General features: G+C 47.2%; 1 protein-coding gene across 1 annotated transcript in view; it reads left to right on the forward strand.

Moving 5' to 3' along the window:
* The window catches only part of LOC149355163 (high-affinity choline transporter 1-like), a 60,653-nt gene extending 42,036 nt beyond the window's left edge, over positions 1 to 18,617 (forward strand). Inside the window, exon 10 of the mRNA XM_089576081.1 lies at positions 17,803 to 18,617. Coding sequence (XP_089432207.1) covers positions 17,803 to 18,617 — 815 coding nt within the window. The remainder of the gene's footprint in view (positions 1 to 17,802) is intronic.
* Positions 18,618 to 19,505: the final 888 nt, after the last annotated feature.

The following is a 19,505-nucleotide window of genomic DNA, read 5'->3' on the forward strand; positions in this document are numbered from 1 at the left end:
TAAAACGAAGGTGCAGAGTTTGTAAAAAGTGTAGAACACAGGGGTTTTGCCCCTAAGCTTTGTAGTGGAGCTCTTGTTGGCTCCCTGGAAGCCCTAACCGTTGTAAGGATGAGGACGAAAATTCATATCACCTTCAAGACATTTCAAACTTCGGAGATGCGTAACGAGACACACGGCGTGGCCCAGAAGCAAACCCCCTTCGCTCTAAACTTTTGACAAAGGGGGTACATACATTGTGTGCACCGAAATGCTCGACATAAGTCTCCAGTTTGCTGACTGCATGTATGTCACTGCGCGTGCGCGGCAGGTGTCCGGCAACCAGTATACGCTTCCTGTAGTACGTCTCCGGTATGCTTAAAAGATCTACGCCATCCAGGAACACCATAAATGAGAACATTTACATCTGGCAGCGGCGGCGTCGAATAGGGACAAAAGGGTGCAAGGCAGATGACTCGCTGCTTCCCGGTCAGGAAGCGCATTAACAAAGGATGCCCGCTCCCGGTTTCGTGTTACGGTGTTTCTATTCACCGGCAAGCGCATTGACCGGCATTGCTCAGCGGCAGCGACTCGTCCCTTCGTTCTGTGGTCAAATTTGATAGTTTAATCACAGAGTGCAAAAGAAACACTTACTCAAACACAGACGCACAAACATGTGACGCTGCGTCCGTAAGCGGTGTGTCCCGACTGACGCACACTATAGGCAGGGCTCAAAGCCAGGGAGGCCTCGGCCATTATTGATAAGGGATTTGAGACCCTCCATGCTAGAATGTAGGGAGAGTACGAATCCGAAGCAGGCAACCATTTTTATTATTTTGAGTGGTGGTCGTAGCATTTCTTCAGTATCGTTTCGAAAACTTCACTGATTTTTAGTAAGACACATTAACATGAGAAAAATAAAAAGTTGACACCTTTACACAAAGGCTGGAAGAAAAATGGTAGGATTTTAAGGTAGTTAAACCGAGTAGACGTGCGGAACCATATGATTATCCTGATTGGCTCATGGTTTTGCTTTGCTGGGTTTCGGCACGGGCAGGTTAAGATCTGATCGAGGTTAAACTGATCTTATCTGTTCTCGCCGCTGATGGAAGTTGATGAAAACGACGATGTGCAATGCACAGCGCCTGCTGCCTTGCTGAGATTTGGCTGACGGGTCCTCGCTGGCTACTGCCGTTCTCTGCTTCTCCTGGTGGTTCCGGCTTGCTCATCATTGCTGAGGCCGTTCTACTTTGGGAGGCTTTGACAAAGGCTAGGTTCAGACGCAGTTCATGTGAACCTGAGGGTGCGTTTCGCTGAGAGATTACGTTGACCTCCCCACGTGGAGGGTTGGCCGCTTGGTTTGCCAGCTTGCCAGCCCAAAGCCTGCCGCTTGAGTCCTTCCAAGAAATGGCATTGATGCGATTCCCGTGATTTTGTCCCAATCGGTGAGATTGCGATCATAATGAAAACCCCTAAGTAATCCAACAGGAGCAAAAATCTCTGACAGCCCACTATCTGCAGATCTCTGAAGTGCGTCCATTTGGACGTAGAGGCATTGTCTGCAAGTCCTATGACATGGATTGCGTAGCAGACTTCCTTCAGTGCAAGATCTTCAGCTCACTGCCGGTGGAAGCATTCATTCCCGAACAGCTTGCTTGTGTCAGGGGTATTCTACGTGGTGTCGCCCCAGCATTTCCCCGCAAGAAATTTTAGAATTTCAGGATGCAGGAGCTGGAGTGCTTTCAGTCTATCGCTGCTGTAAAGAGCTGAACGGCTCGCGTGATGCTACTGAGTCTGTAATAACAGCTTTTGCTGGCTCTTCCTGCCCTGATGAACTAAAAATTTGGCCCATTGTATACCATAACATAAGAGTAGCGCAAATCCAGGACGACGGACAAAAGGGGAGAGAACACACGCCAACAACACAGGCGCTAACTTCCGACTGACGAAGAAAACCAAACCCAACCAAATGAACGGAACCTGAGCAAAAGTAGCGCATGCGCTGACCTAACAGAAAAAATCGAAAAAAGGTCCGATCAAAAATGCGATAAAAAATGTGAGATTACGGATGTTTTGAACCCAAGAAGGCCAGCTCTCGTTTAGACAAGGAAATGGACGGAGTACTAAGGCAGTTATCTTGTAAGGCAGCAATCTGTGCAGCTTCCACAATTTCGCGAGTTAGCTTATCTCTACGTAGAGATAAGCATAGAGATGCATTACAGCAATAGTACTCCCTCCATTTCCTTGTCTAAACGAGAGCTGGCCTTCTTGGGTTCAAAACATCCGTGATCTCACATTTTTTATCGCATTTTTGATCGGACCTTTTTTCGATTTTTTCTCTTAGGTCAGCGCATGCGCTACTTTTGCTCAGGTTCAGTTCACTTGGTTGGGTTTGGTTTTCTTCGTCAGTCGGAAGTTGGCGCCTGTGTTGTTGGTGTGTGTTCTCTCCCCTTTTGACCGTCGTCCTGGTTTTACGCGACTCTTATGTTATGGATCAATACCGACTTGCCCAAATTTCCACCCTGTATACCATGTGGACACTCTGCAACCCCCCTCTCTTCAGTGCACAAACTCCTGGCGGTTCGGGCATAGCGGCAAATCATGCAAGTCGGAGACCTGCTGCCGTTTCTGTGGAGAATGTCATTCTGCTGATAACTGCACACCAGAGCAGCCTCATTGTTGCCTCTGCAGCAGCAACCACTCAGCTGATGATATCAATTGCGCAAAACACAGTGAAGAGCGTAGCTTGTTAGATGTCATTAAAGAGAAGCGGTGCTCACGAGCCGATGCTTACGCTCTTCTTAACAAGAAAAAAAGATACATATGCTAGTCGTGTGCGCGCTTCTCTTGGGGACATTGAGTTCAATTTGACTGCCTCAATTGTGACCACTGTCGAAAAATGCCTTAACAATGTGACTGAGGCGTTGGCTCAGTTTGTTACGGTTCAATATGTGCAACCATCAACGTTCGCTCTGGCAGCAACGCTTGCATTTGTTTCAGCTTGTGCAGCTACTGCTAGCAGCTCAACATCACCTCTTGATGCTTCCAAGGTCCCACCTAACATCTCCGTTCCTAGCAGTGCACGTCGCACGGACATCTCCACAACCGATGTCGAAATGTCGTGGCCTGCGCAGAAGCGTCGTGCTTCCTCGTCACCATCTACATCTAGTTCTCCCCAGATGAAAGCTAAAAAAGGACCACCCAAACTTCTTCCCCATCTTGATATCCTCAAAGAGGCGGTTCCTGCCTCTACAACTGGTAAATAATCATGGCAGGTATCAAATAGCCGCCCCATTGGAATAGTCGCCCCGTACTGTCTTCTCTGCTAGATCTAGAACTACTTATTCACAAACATTACCTTGATATCGTGCTTTTACAAGAAACCCAGTTATCACCTTATAAATCATTTTCAATGAGAAACTTTCGAGTTTTCAGATCATATCGTAATGTTGGCATATCGTAATGTTGTATATATATATGTGTGTGTGTGTGTGTGTGTGTGTGTGTGTGTGTGTGTGTGTGTGTGTGTGTGTGTGTGTGTGTGTGTGTGTGTGTGTGTGTGTGTGTGTGTGTGTGTGTGTGTGTGTGTGTGTGTGTGTGTGTGTGTGTGTGTGTGTGTGTGTGTGTGTGTGTGTGTCATCAGGCATCTATCTCTAAGAAACTTCTCCCTGACTGAGCTTTTAGCGATCAAAATTTTATTTCCGCATTGTGCTGATATTACAATTGCTAATGTCTATTTTCCTTTAGTGTGTGTGTGTGCGTGTGCGTGTGCGTGTGTGTGCGTGCGCGCGCGCGCGCGTGTGTGTGTGTGTGTGTGTGTGTGTGTGTGTGTGTGTGTGTGTCATCAGGCATCTATCTCTAAGAAACTTCTCCCTGACTGAGCTTTTAGCGATCAAAATTTCATTTCCGCATTGTGCTGATATTACAATTGCTAATGTCTATTTTCCTTTAGTGTACACAGGACAGACAGTTTAGACAGCTTGGTGGCTGGCGCAAGCACTGTAGTCATTACAGGACATTTTAATTCCCGCCATAGTGACTGGGGAAGTCGAACTGATTCATGCGGCCAGCTTTTCTGGTCGTGGCTGTCTGCAAATCCTGTACGCTGATACAATTCCAGAGAAATAACCTTTATGCGTGGGGTTGGATTCGGGAACATCTAGTGACCACTTTCCTATAACTTTCACTATCTGGTTATCTCCTCTCAAAAATAGTTGTGTAAACCATGAATTTGTCAACCACAATGTTTATAAAAATTTGATGTCCGCCTCACTTGCCTCTATAATTAGTACAAGCCGGCATGACTGAGCTCAGCAGACGGCTTCATTTTTGCAAAGTGCAGTAGACCACTGAATATTCACTGTGCCCGCTTCATCTTCTAATAAACGACCGTCTCCTGTGTGGACAGAAGAATGTGAGAAGGCAAAAAAGCGGCCTTGAAGAGGTTATCCTCCAACCAGAGTAGAGCTAATTGGTTAAATTACAAATTTTTCTCGCATCTTTCAAAACAACAATTGTAAAATTCAAGAGCAGTATAACCACAATTTAAACAAATATCTTTCAAATCCTCGTAATCGGATGGCCCTGTATAGATTCCTGGAACGTAACAAGAGAGCTGCAGTCCCTCACCTCACTTCTTCGACATTGCTATCACCGCAAAAGGCGCAGGAAACCCTGGAACGTATTTCTCTGAGATAGGCGCTACGTTTCCAGACGCAAAGAAACATCTCCTTGTGCACAATCCCACCCATTTCAGATTATACCGAGGTTGACGCATCAGAGCTCCTCTCAGAACTGGCAATGTTGCATCCTGCAGCTCCGGGACAAGATGTCACTGTTGGTATGATTAAAATTTTAGCCCAGGATTTTACAAGCGACCTCATAGATATTTTCAATGCTTAGTGGAAAAATGCATGGATTCCATGAATTTGGAAGGTAGCGAAAATTATTTTATTGATGAAAGAAGCTGGGAAAGGATACGTCTTACGTAATATTAGGCAAATTGCGTTATCTTCAAATTTAGTCAAATTAATAGTAAAGAATAGTGCATAGTCCTCTAACAAAACATGGTCAAGATTTTAACGGTCTCAGATCAGCATAGATTGGCTTTCTTCGCGGATGCTCTATATGATCCACGCATGTGGTTCTAGAGGATAGAATCCGGCTCTCGATAAGCAGAAGGGAAGATTCAGCTTTGGTGACTCTTCATGTAGCAAAGGCTTACGACAGTGTAGAACATACTATTTTACTTAACAGACTTGCTCAGTTACATCCTCCAACCTACATTTATGCGCGGATATCTGAATTTCTGAGGGACAGATATTCCCTATGTTCTAACACTTATTATCAATCAAGAGGTGTGCCGGAAGGACCGGTGCTTTCAGCGCTGCTTTTTAACATTTTAGTCGGTGACATTCCCATTCGTCCTGATATAACAGTTGTTTGTGTATGCCGATGATATAGCTTTTTCGCCTCGGCCAGGGATATATCCATTCCCTTTACCAGATTCTGCAGGGATATTTCGATGCTTTTGGAGTATGGTTGCACCGTACTAATTTTTCTCTGAATATTGACAAATGCGGCGTACTAGTATTTCCTTCAGATAGCCTTTGCACATTTCATTAGTCCTTCGCTCTAACCAGATTCCACAAGTAGAATCCGTTCAATATCTAGGTGTTACTAATCACCCAGCATTAGATTGGAGCCTTCATATAAAGAACAATGTGTTTAAAGGAGAACGCACTATAGGCCGGCTGACACGAATCGGCAATAAAAAGCTTGGAATGGGCCTCGACACATTATTGTTACTATGCAAAGCCTATGTAAAGCCTATACTTGAATTTGGTTGCTTTCTTGTCTCTGGTAGCGCAAACTAGAAGATTCAACCCTTAATCTTACTGGAAAGGCGCGCTTTGCGTGTCTGCCTTGGTCTCCAAAAATCACTCTCAAACGTCCTGCTTTATCTGGAAGCCCGTATCCCTGATCTAATTTCCCGCTTTCAATTACTCACGGTGCGGACTTTCTTCAGGTCGTTGGAACCGATGACTGGTGTCAGTACTCCTATCGTTCTGTCTCAGCCAGCCTCATTCTTATTGGCCACGGTATCAAATGCCACAAATCACGTTAACGCAGAACCTTTTAACACCGATTGGTGTTGATCTCAGTTCTTTGCAGTGGGTTGATGACACGCCGGCAGCAGTGGAATTCTATTTCGACCACATCTTCTCATCTCATGGGAAACGCATGCCCGCAAACATTTTAAACGGTATTCTTTCTGATCACAGAGCGAAATACCCCCTCATACGGTGCTTTCTACCGATGCCTCCGTCCGCAGCTAAAAAGCTGCAGTTAGCATTTTTTCGCAGGATTTGGCATGGAAATATTCTGTCCGCATCAAAAATTACATTCCTATATCCTTTGCGGAGCTTTTGGTTTTGGAATGGCCCCGCACAAAATTCTATTACATGTGTCACACGTTATCATCCTCGCTGATTGTCAGTTTTAGCCTTCCTTGAAACTTCACAAACCGATTTTTTGAGCCCTTTCTTGCGATCTTTTGTCCCATCCACTTTAAGGGAGGTTCGTTTTGTCTGGGTTCCTGGCCATGCAGGTATTCATTCAAACGAGGTGGCTGATTACTTAGTCACAAGGTCACAAGGTCAGCTCTTCACGGGTCAGTGACACATCCCGTCCCGAGTTTCAGTCTGCTGGCGATTTCCAGGTTTCAGAGGTTCCAACACATATAAGCCAGGTTACGCAATCCCTTACTAAATACCGCTGATTATCAGCACTTAGCATATAATTGGAACGTTCATTCATGAAAAAAAACCAGGCTGCGTGGGGTATCAATGACACGGCTGAGGTGCAGGATCCCCAGTTTAAATTTATATCTCTGCAGATGTGGGTGGTCACCGACAAACCTATGTGACTCATGCGGGGACGTAGAATCAGTAGACCATTTTCTCCTCTGCTGTCCAAAGTTCGCACTTCAGAGAAAGATTTACCTCGAGGTCTCTCTCTTCAAATTAGGGCTCCCGTTATCTCTGCCAGTGTTATTATCGTTCGGTGTGAGTGGCAAAGGATTTACATTGGGTTCAATTTGCGGGATTCTCCATGATTACATAATTGCAACTGGCAGGTTGATTTGCTAACTCTCTTAAAATTCTTCCTGTGTTTTTTTTTACCCATATGTTGTTTCTTATTTTACTTGAAATATTCTTTCCTTTTTCATCTATACATTTTTTTCAAAATTCACGCTTAGCTCCGATATTTTGTCGTAGTCGCCTATGTAAATTTTCTTGCTTATGCCACTACACCTTGGCCAATCTTCCATGTGGGTTTGTGCCTTTTTTTGAGAGGAAGAAGAAGAACAGTGTGTTGCAGTTTAACGCGAGGCGTTATCGGCTACACAGGCGTGATCGATAGCAAAGTGCGCTCGTGCAGTGGCCAGTGAAGCTCATCTGCTCGCGCCGCCCCGGGTTCGAATCGCAGTCGCGCAATAACTATTTGTTTGTTTATTCAAGGTCAAGGACAAGGCTTCAGCCATGACCCGGCTTTGGAGCTTTGTTCGTGAAGTACAGTTTTTGCCTAAAAATGAAAGCCGTTCCCTCACACCACGAGTAAGTTTACAGCCGGCCACTCACCTCAAAGGCCACACAACAACGAAAACACTGGCAGAGCGTGGGGATTAATTGTTTCAAATCTGTGCCATAATTTAAGCAAACAATGACCTTTAACAACAATTCCTATCCTTTGTACAAAACGATGTGTTAAACAGGCCGCCAACTGTTTTCTATATTTCCCTCTTAATTTCCCGCCCTAACTCTCATCGAATTACTAGGGACTCCCTTTTATGGAGCTGCAGAATTTAAGCACTGAGCACGGAGGAGTTACATTTACGGATTATGAATACTTTCCGAGCTCAGCGTTGAAAGAATGTTCTATCACAGTTCCATGCTCAAGCAACGCAATATAATCTGCTCCAACACCGCGGGAGCCACACTAAAAAAGGCTGTGAGAATTAGGCCTAAGCGGGGGCTGTAACGTGGTGGCGACACTAACAAAGGAAGGTCAGGTGTGGCTAGAGCACTGGAGGCTTCATAGGAGCAGTTCACTTATGCAGCTTACTGTAGCGGAAAACGGCGACAAGCCGATATGTTGTACCGCGGCAGGCGCCCGTGAAGGAGCAGAAGTGAGCAGAGATCCAGCGACGATGGTAACCAAATGGTCGTCACTCACCGCCATTATCAGACGACTGGCCAGAAACAGACGAGACGCTACACTGTAAAGAAAAATAAACCCAAATGGGAGTTTAAAGGTGGACGTCCACCTTTAAACTCCATATGTGGAAACATTTACTCCATCAATATGGAGTAATAATGTTCTAAATGACCTATTTTACTCCCTGCACTCAGTAATGAGGTAAAAAGAAAGATTCTCTTCCTTATAATTCCCATTTTTAAATGGAATTTCTGGTCTCAATGCACCCCAAGTCCTCATTGGAGTAGAAAAACACCATTTAAGGCAAACTGCCCCGCCACTTATAGCGTCTCGTCTGCTTCTGGTCAGTCGTCTGATAATGGCGGTGAGTGAAGACCACTTGGTCACCATCGTCGCTGGATCTATGTTCACTTTTGCTCCGTCACGGGCGCCTGCCACGGTAAAAGATATCGGCTTGTCGCCGTTTTCTGCTGCAGTAAGCTGCATAATTGAACTGCTCCTGTGAAGCCTACAGTGCTCTAACCACACCTGACCTTCCTTTGTTAGTGTCGCCATCCCGTTACAGCCACCGCTTAGGCTTAATTCTCAACGCCTTTTTCAGTGTGGTTCCCACGGTGTTGCAGCAGATTATACTGCGTTGCATAAACATGGAACGGTGATAGAATATAGTCAACGCTGAGCTCTTGATTGAGCTGATGAGGCTACATTTTTCCTCAGTCATATTGAAAAGCGAAGCCTTAAAGAAGTGAATATGAAAGCAAAATCTGTCATACTGAACTACCTTCAGGGGTGCTTTCATTTTCAACTTATTCTGCTCTGGTTTTAGTCAAATATAGCCCGGTGCATGACCGTGAAACTACCCCACGACTCCTTTTCAGTTTCTAAATATTGATTCTAATGTTACATCCCTTTATTTACGAGCACAGCCAACCAAACGAGCTCGCACATCAAAAGCAGACGATAAGCAGACGATACCTGCTGCCCCCGCCTACGCCACGGCTGGGCTTGCAGACGATGAAAAGAACGCGTTACGTGGGGTAATATTAGGGCAGTGCAGTTTACCAAGCTGGGTTGCCGGCGGCCCGCGCAACTACTGCCCGTTTCCGCCGCTTTCACTGGTGTAAGAATGAGCCTGAATGAAGATGAATAAACTTGACGCCATTTTTGGGCTCCATGTCTGTGAGTAGTAAAAAATTTACTCCTTTGTACACCTAAATACCTTCCTCGTATAAGGGAGTAAATAAAATACTCCATTTATATGGAGTAAATAAAACCACATTTGGGGTGTGCGTTAGAGGTCAAGCCATTTAATCCCTTTTGGGTGTTTTTTTGCTAACAGTGCAGATGGCGGGGCGGATTGCACAAAATGGTGTTCTTTTACTCCATTGAGGACTTGGGGTGCATTGAGACCAAGAAACTTCATTTAAAAATGGGAGCTATAAGGAGGAGAATCCTCCTTTATACCTCATTACTGAGTGCAGGGAGTAAAATAGGTCATTTAGAACATTTTTACTCCATATTGTTGGAGTAAATGTTTCCGCATAAGGGGTTTAAAGGTGGGCGCCCACATTTTAAAGTCCCATTTGGGTTCATTTTTGTTTATAGTGTAGTGACCATAGGATGGTAAGGTCTCAAATTAGCCTAGACTTGTAGAGGGAGTGGAAGAAACTATCGAGGAAGAAGCCCATCACCGAGTTACCGGTAGGAGGTAAAGTTCATAAATTCAAGATCTCGCTGCCGAACAGATATTCGGATTTAACCGAGAACGACGACCTTAGGGTTCAAGCAATGAATCATGATCTCGCAGATATCATTACAAAGTGCACATTAGAAGTAGGCAGTTGGATTGTTAGGCAGGATACAGACAGAATAGAACTGGCTGAGCTGTCAAAGTTGACCAATAAGCGTAAGGTAACCGACATAAGGAAGTTCAATATGGAGGGAATCGAGAATGCTTATAGATAACGGAGGTATCCTAAAAGCGGTCAAGAGGGCAGGCGTTGGCAAAAGCTGGATGTATGTGCTTAGAGACAAGGAGGGCTATGATATTGCAAATGCGTATAAGATAGTTAAAGTAGCCGAGGAGTTTTACATAGATTTTCACAGCAGCGGAAGTAATCTGGACGATAATGAGAGAGGCACTAGTGCAGAGCAATTGAACATCACACCGGTAACAAAAGGAAGTAAAGAAAGCTTTAGAAGCAATGCAAAGGGGGAAAGCAGCTGGTGAGTATCAGATAAGGGCAGATATTTTTAGGGATGGAGGGGAGACTGTGCTAGAAAAACTGGCCGCCCTGTATACGCAATGTCTCATGACTTCGACCGTTACGTTATCTTGTAAGAACGCTAGCATTATCTCAATAACAAAGAGAACGTCAAGAGCCTGAAAAATTATTGACCGATCAGCTGATTGTCCGCTGCCTACACGGTATTCGAAAATGCAATCACTAACAGAATCAGGACAACCTAAGAATTCAGCCAACCAAAGGACCATGCAGGCTTTCGTAAAGACTACTCAACAGTAGACGATATTCACACTATCAATCAGGTAATGGAAAAATGCGCTAAATATAACCAACTCTTATATACAGCCTTCATATACAGCACCGCATTTCACTTAGTCGAAACCCCAGCAGTCATGCAGGCATTACGGAATCGGTGTGGATGAGCCGGATATGAAAATACTGGAAGATATCTATAGCTGCTGCACGGCCACCATAGTCCTCCGTAAAGAAAGTAATAAAATCCCGATGAGGAAGGCAGTCACGCAGGGAGACACGATCTCTACGATGCTATTCACCCCATGTTTACAGGGTAAGAGTTAATAGAAAGTACCTTAGTGGAAAATGCTGCGATTCGCTAATGACATTGCCTTGGTAAGTAAATCATGGGACGAAAGGCAAGTCATGATCAATAACATAGGAAAGCAGAACGGTAGGCTTACAAATTCGTATGCAGAAAAATTCATTGGAGGCACTTAGATATCTCTTAAAGGGACCCTGAAAAGCTCTTTGCCAAGGTTAGCAAAAGCCCACGAGAGATCGTTATTCCATCACTTGTCGCCGCACCGCAAAAATTGTTAAGCGAACTCCATCAACACCGAAGATATCGCCGATTAAAAATGATGTTCCTCCTCTCCCCCACATACTACCCTCAACTCATACACGGGGGGCTCGCTCAGAAAAAAAAACAGAAAAGACGGGCCGATGCTCCGCCCATGCATACGTCAAGCAATGGCGCTCTGCTTGTTTACTTCCGGTGGTCGCAGACACATGTGCGAAAAGTGAGTGCGATTCACTGCGGTGCGCTGTTGCGAACGGCGTCGCAACGTCCGATCGCAGCTCGTCGCCTGCGTGCAACTTGCTAGATGTCAACGACGAGCCGCGCGCGGCAGACGCAACGACGGGAAGCGGGAACCAAAGCGAGCGCGGAGAGCGGCAGCGTCGTGATGACGTACAGCGCGCTCCTCAGGGCGCTCGGGGCCGGGCCACGCCGGGCCACGCCGGGCCGGCCTGCCAGCCTTGATGCCGGCCGCCGGCGAGTGAAAAACGCGCTAGTATTGTTTGTTCATGTTTATAGCAAGCCCTGGGATAGATGCATGTCAAAAAAATTGAGGGGGCACTTTGACTGTCTAAAGCGCGTAGAGGCGAAAGCGTTTTCCGCACCACTTTGACTGCTTCTGTGGGACTGGTGGCGTCACATGTAATTGAGTACTAATTACTAAGTGATGACAAATCACAAATTAATGGTTAATTACTAATTAATTACTGATTAATTACTGATTAATTAACGGCTAATTAATAACGCTTAAGCTTCGCCTTTAGGAGTGGAACGCGACAGCGTGTTGTAGCGCTGCCAGGGAGTCCTCGGAACGCCACCACCCGTTCGGCGCGATGCCTTGCCGTTTGAAGGCAACGATTTTTTGAGGAAAGGAAATGGCGCAGTAATTCTCTGTCATCTCGGTGGACACCTGAACCTCACCGTAGAGGAAGGGAGGAAGTGGGAGTGAAAGAACACAAAGAGGGCCCGTAATGAAGCAAATGAAAAATTGTATTTGAGGAAAGGAAATTACGCAGCAACTGCCTCACATATCTCGGTGAACACCCGTCAAAATTCAGGGGGCACTTATTTTACCTAACGTCTGGTCACTTATGTGTGGTTAAGATGTTAAGCTTCGCCTCTAAGAGTGGAACGCGACAGCATCTTGCAACGCTGCCAGGGAGTCCATAGAACGCCATTGCCCATTCGGTTCTACGCCTCGCTCGTCGGTAAATTGGTTTTTGAGGAAAGGAAATGTATCTGTCTCTCATATCTCGGTGGACACCTAAACCTCTCCGGAAGGGAAGGGAGGAGGATGGGAGTGAGCGAAGACACCGTATTCACTAGACGCGCCTTTGTTCCGTCCAAACCATCGAGCTGGCATGGCGGAGTGGATAGTATGCTCGTCTCGCACTCCGAAAACCGGGGTTCGATTCCCGAGCTCGACCAATTTCCCACTCGTTTTTATTTTTTTATATGGCTTGACTTGAAAAGTTAATTAGGCTGATTGGGTAACCAAGCAATTAACTAAGCTCAGTTCCACTTACTTGGAGCATCACTCTATGATCCCTTCAATTGGTTGCATGGTTACTAGCCAAAGTACAATTGGCCCCGTTTGAAATTGGCACACTGTGACGTCACGACCGTTTCGACCAACTGAAAAGCGTGACATTTCTGTCGACAACTGCTGCTTACAACGATGAGACATTAAAGGCTTTCGCCTTAAAATGCATCACTTCGGACGGTCGTTGGCCAATACCGAGCTGATCGTAAAAGTGATGAATGCGATACTAGCAAATTTCATCCCATAGCCGCTTTGGAGCAGGCGGCGCATCGCCTGCCGCCTGCTAGCTCCGTTGCTGAAGGCGTCGTGGAAATCGAATATATATTCTATTATGGGACGAGTTCGCAGTAAAACGTTGTGAAGAGTAGGCCTTTTGATATAGTGCAAGCGACTTCCGAAGCGCCGCCAGCCGCGGCTTGGATGCGAAACCATTAGGCCTAGCGACGACTAGGGCAACCTGGGCCCAGCGCGCAGTTCGTCGCCCGGCGTTGCCGCAGTCGGTGTCGTTGCCGAAAGTTCCACCTTTAAACAGACATGTTGTCGTTGCTCGAATCTAGGAAGCATCATCTCTGGTAGAATGGCTGTTTTGTATTTCCTTGTGCGAACGTCAAGTACGCCGAGCATGCCGGCCGGCCGACCGGCCTGGACCACGTCTGCCGGCGTCATAAAAAATGAGCTAAAGAATGTTCTTGACGTAAATAATAAGCCCTAGGCCAAGAAATGTGAAAAATGTGTCATTTTTGAGGATCGCTGACCAATACTGAGCTGCTGGTAAAGGTAACAACTGTGATACGAGCCAATTTCTGGCCACAACCGCCTTGCAGCTGCCGCTGGCCTAACGTTGGGGTCCGGCTCGCCTGGCGCCCGCTCGCTTCGCTGCTGAAGGCGTCGCGGAAAGTGATCATACTATTGCTTTATTGTGAGATGATGCTGTTGACTGTAAAGCGATGTGTAGAGTAAGCCTTTTATTATAGCTCAGGCGACTTCCGAAGCGCCGGCCGCTGCGGCTTCGACGTGAAACGAGCTATAGGCCTAGCGACGACCACGGCAGCCAGGCAGCAGCCGAGCTCGTCGCTCGGAGAGCCCGCGAGCGATGCCGTTGCCGAAAGCTCCCAACATAAGCAGGCATGCTTTGTAGCTGCTCGAGTATAGCTGGCAGTCTTTCTGATGACGATCGGTGCGGCGCGCCGGCCATGTTTTCGCCCATATATGTATCCTACTTGCTGCTCGAACGGCATGGATCCGGAGCTCGAAGCGCGGCTGCGTGCAGCCACCGCTGAGATGGGCTTCGAGCCTTTCAGTACACGCCATACCGAGACCCACAGGGCGACGACAGCAGCGATATATATAATTCTAGTACACTATAGCAGCGACTCGTCGGCGCAGCTAGGAAACTCGCAAAGGCGGGCGCCAAGATTTGACGAAACACGTGCTTTTGTGAGCAGACGGATTTCCTCCTTTACCGGAAGTACGACATTAATTTCAAGAAATGCGCTGGATTCTTACCTCTGTATACGTGTGTTTTAAAAAATAATAAGCAATCAATAAAATAGTATTTCAAGGAGCATCAGTGCTCAGTTTCAAATGAAATATTGCAAAAATTGCGCGTGACGTCATATGGCAGAGCCAATGATAAGGGTCGTCCAGTCCATGCCCAAGGCTGCCCAGTTTACGTCATGTGGTAGGGGCGGGTAAAAACGCGCTGTGAGGTGTCGCCCTAATCGGCTGTGAGCGGCAAGTTTGAAAAATTGTTTGTAAATTATTGGTTCCACGCGCAGCTTTCTGAATCAGACTAGAATACTCTTAGAGACCACCTCTACAGAGTTGTTGCAATAAAATATGATTGAAGAAACCATTTCAGGGTCCCATTAAGTGCGGGAAGGCGAAATCCGTTTGCGACTCATTGCACTCATTTGAATTTGCCGCGCTTGAATTCATTTCACTACAGAGAAGAAGAGAGCGTGGCGAGAGGAAGTGGTGACGTCACGCTGCGCATGCTCAGCGCGTCGGCAATTGTTGCTTGGCGGCGGATCACACTGCTCCTGCGTCCTTTCGACTGATGTGACGTCATCATTCACTTTTCCTCGTTTTTTAGCAATTTTTACCCAAATTATAGAGCGTTCGGGGGTCTTATGTAATAATTACACGTAATTACACATTTTAAGGCGGAAGCCTTTAATGCCTCATCATTGTAAGCAGGAGTTGTGGACAGAAATGTTACGCTTTTCAATTGGTCGAAATGGTCGTGACGTCACGGTGCGCGAATTTCAGACGGGGCCAATTGTACTTTGGCTACTAATCATGCAACCAATTAAAGGGATCGTATAGTGATGCTCCAACTAAGTGGGGCTGAGTTTAGTTCATTGCTTAATTAACCAATTAGCCTAATTAAGCTTTCTAGTCAGACCAGATAAATAAAACCGAGAAGGAATTTGGTCGAGTTCGGAAATCGAACCAGGGTCTCGGGAGTGCGAGATGAGCACGGTAACCACTCCGCCATTCCAGCTCGATGGTTTGGAATGAACAAAGCGCGTCTAGTGAATACGGTGTCTTCGTTCACTCCCACCTTCCTTCCCTTCCGGCGAGGTTCAGGTGTCCACCGAGATATGCGAGACAGATACATTTCCTTTCCTCAAAAATTAATTTACCGACAAGCAAGACGTAGAGCCGAATGGACGATGGCGTTCTGTGGACTCCCTGGCAGCGTTGCAAGACGCAAAGCTTAACATCGTAACCAAGTGACAGTGGCAGCAACACCGCGCTTAAGGCTTTCGCCTCTCCGCGCTTTAGGTCAACAAAGCGCCCCCCTGAATTTTTCGATCTAATTTGACACAAATCCGGCGTTTTTCCGCCCATTCTGTGATAATTTTCACTATGCTGTGACGACTTCTGGTGGATGTGACGTCATATCGTTACCGTTGCTATATCAACGTCCCCACTATATCGACGCATTTCGTTGTTTTCTTTGTTTTTTCGCTATAACTGGCGATAATTAATTCACTATTCACTCTACAGTCATCGAACTTGTCGTCGGGGGTTACATTTTGTCCCCTCTATATGATGCTACCATTCGTTTTCTCCTATCCTGATTAGCTGGCGCGTTATTCGTGGAAGACAGCGTTACACTGGACGCGACCTTGGCCGCAAGTATAAACCATAAAAGGCTTTCGCCTTAAAAGTGGTGTTCAACTGCCTCGGAAGGGAACAGCAGCTTACTATAAGTAGCCAGGCGATGGAAGTGCTAAGGGAATACATGTACTTAATAGTGACCTCAGATTCGAATCACGAAAATCAAGTAGGTATAATAAGAATAAAAGACGTTAGAGGTCGCTGCGGAAACAGCACTAGAGTAATGCGGAAGCATTGACGCCTCCTCGTCATATTAATTTACAATTAATTCGCTTAATTCCCGCTTAATTAATTTATTTAGCAATTATGACACAAACTATAGTAAGTTCAATCAATATCTATTTAATTCACTTCATTCAGAATTAATTCATCCTCTAATTGATTCTCTAATTCAGCTTAATTCGCCCCAATGTATCATTAAATTAGAATACATCCGCGTTAATCTACCCTAATTTATAACTAATTCGCCTTCATTCACACTTAATGCACCTTCATTCATCTCCATTTGCATTGGACATTTATATAATTGTTAAGTATTGATTAGCATTCGAGTAACTTCACCCCTCCTCCCCCATTGTTCATTCAAGTATTCATTCGAGCTGATGGGTATCAAAGCGCGACAAGACGGAGACGAAAGGAAAAGAACACACACGACAAGCGCTTGTCGTGTGTGTTCTTTTCCTTTTGTTTCCGTCTTGTCGCGCTTTGATACCCATCATGAATGTTTACCAACTTGCCCAACTTTCTGCCCTCATTCATTCGAGCCTTCAAATTTGGCGCTGCGTTGGCTCCGCCCACACATCCGCTCACGTTGTACAACACGTGGTAGGTCACGTGCGGGCGTCACATGGCACAACACTTCCGGCGATTCAAATTTCACGACACTCGCGCCCCGACCACACCGACTTTTGGTCGTTTTTTTAACTCTAATTAATTAACTAATGATCCGATTGGCACAAAATTTTTGCCTGGCTTCCTCACATCACCCCTCTAAAGAACCCCAGGTGGTCGAAATTTCCGGAGCCCTTCACTACGGCGTCTCTCATAGCCTGAGTCGCCTTGGGACGTTAAAGCCCATAAACCAACCAAACAACAAACATCACCCCTCTTCGATTATAACCACTTTTGAGACGGTATCTCTTTATAGTTACCCGCCACTGCTGCCGACACGTTATTTGTGGACACAAACCCGCCAACATTGCCCAGTAATGCTTTCGCATTAGTAAGATAAGCCTTGCACAGTACATGGCCACAGTGTGCCGCCAGCTGCGGCGACGCCGTTTAAAGGTCGATGTAGGCTAGGACAGAGTAGCCCCGCACCAGCATGCGCCATCTAACTGAAAAATGGCATTTGTTCATTTTTCGAATAACAGAAACAACCTGTGCGGTCAACAGACTGGCGCTCACTGCAGAGGATACTGTTTGCGCGCTGAACGCCAGTGTGACGGAGTGTGAACTGACGGAAAAGTAATAATTAGAGCCCATCATTTTTTTAGCGTACACCGTTGCCGTCTGCCGCACACCGAGGCGTTCGCCCAGCTGGCCGGCGCCCTCAGAGCGATTTGCACATGCGCAGTGACTGCGCGCTTTCCGGGATAAGCAGTAGCGGTGACTGTACACGTTATGCTAAAATTTTATTGCGGGATGGCGGTGACTGGCGGAATCTGCGGTACCACGCTGGTTATAAGCTCCACGGCGTAACTTTCTTTAACACTTGTTGTTGCATTAGAGATGAGAGTTCATAGGCCGATTGACTCAACCGTAAAGCTTCGTTACTCTGGAGTTCGCTGAAATAAGGCGTGAGATTTGAGTCAGGGGTCGCCCCCTGCGCTCTCAGGCGATGCATTGTACGACGATGTCTCCTCTATCCACAGGCTTCTTGTTGGGCTTCATCTTGCGGGGGCTATGCGGTGAGCCCGTGATGAACGTGCCCGTGGTGATCAAGCTGCCAATGTACGACGATGAGCGGGGCCAGCAGTTCCCGTTCCGCACCATGTGCATGCTGCTGAGCCTGATCGGCGTGCTGCTGGGTTCCAGCGTCGCCGCGTACCTCTTCCGCTCCGCGATCTTGCCGGCCCGACTCGACATCTGCCGTTCATTCGCCGAGCTCCATCCACGGCCCGAGAGCCCCACCTCCGCCGCCGCCGGGGCAGCCACCGCGACCGACGCAGCGCCCGTTGCCGCCACCACCGCCGAAGCCGGCGTCAGCGCCGCGAGCGACGGGGCGTCCGGTGCCGCCGCCACAACCGCCACCGTAACCGGTGTCAGCAGCGGAAGCGAAGCTGCATCTGGTACCGCTGCCGCCGCCGTCCCCGGTGTCAGCGCCGCAAGCAACGTGGCGTCTGGCGCCGTCACCTCGGTCACGAGCCCCGCGTTGGCAGCGGAGGCGGCGGGGCAGCCGCACCCGCAGACGCAGCAGCCGCAGACGCAGCAGTCGCATCCGCAGACGCAGCAGCCGCACCCGCAGACGCAGCAGCAGCAGACGCAGCAGCCGCAACCACAACCGCAGCCCCAACCGCACCCGCGGCCACAGGAGGCGCCGCCGAAGCAGCCGAAGGAGGCGCTCCCAGGGCCCTCTGCGCTTGCGTCGCCCACATCGGGGGACGTCGTTGCTAGCGGCAGCGCGTTGGCCGTTCCAGCGGCCCCCAAGAAGGTCAAGGGGCAGAAGAGCAAGAAGAAGAAAAAGTAACGCCTGACCTCCGTGTCTGTTGCCACGTCCAGACCGCAGTGTCCGTGATTTCACAATTCCGCATTTTCCACCGTTCATGAACTTGGCTCGGGACTTTATCTGTAGCGTTCATTAAAGGTGGCTTCCTTTTCGCCAGCTCCTAAGGTCTGTCGACTGAGAGGCTTGCACGTCTTTAGTCACGGTGGTCTCAGTGAAACGCACGCAAGCATCGACTCTACAAATAAATTGGCTCAACAGTTCACTCCCATCGTGAACAACCTTTCAGGTTTCCAAAAATTCGTATCGGTAAGCATATACAATGGTTCAGTCTGACTGCTGTATTTTAAGTGATGAACTAGGTAAAAAAAAATTAGTACTCTCGCTGTCGCGAAAAAATTGCTCTCAGTAATAAGCAGTTGTACGCCGTTGTACTCTGTGCTATACATCATTAATTCATAGTCACCTTAAACAAAGCATACAACTAGAAAGCCTCCCTAAACCTAAGTAGCTCGAAGATCATGTAACATTTTAAATGTAATGTCACTGCCTGCACGGCAAAACATCATCACGCACGCTCGTGCGCGTGCATGATTAATTCCATCATGTACAGCAGAATACAACGTCAAAAGGCAGCAGTTGGTAACACTGGCCGTGGTCCCCGCCGTCCAGTTGCCACACTGAACAAAATGGGGTTTTTAATCTTTGACTACGTCAAAGAAACCACAGGCATCAAAATTATTGAGCTTATAATTTCGCCTGGTGATAGCTTCTCGTCAAGGTAGCAAAACAACCTTTAACATCGTTCTACTTTTTGTCACACAGGCATACGTCATCAGCGCACGTGTTTCTGTTCCGGTGGGTAAAACATGCGACTTCTGAAACGTGGTGCAGCAGGTGTGACGCGCACCA

Source organism: Amblyomma mixtum, chromosome 3, assembly GCF_055824585.1.
Source record: "Amblyomma mixtum isolate Tamu chromosome 3, ASM5582458v1, whole genome shotgun sequence".
Lineage (NCBI taxonomy): Eukaryota > Metazoa > Arthropoda > Arachnida > Ixodida > Ixodidae > Amblyomma > Amblyomma mixtum.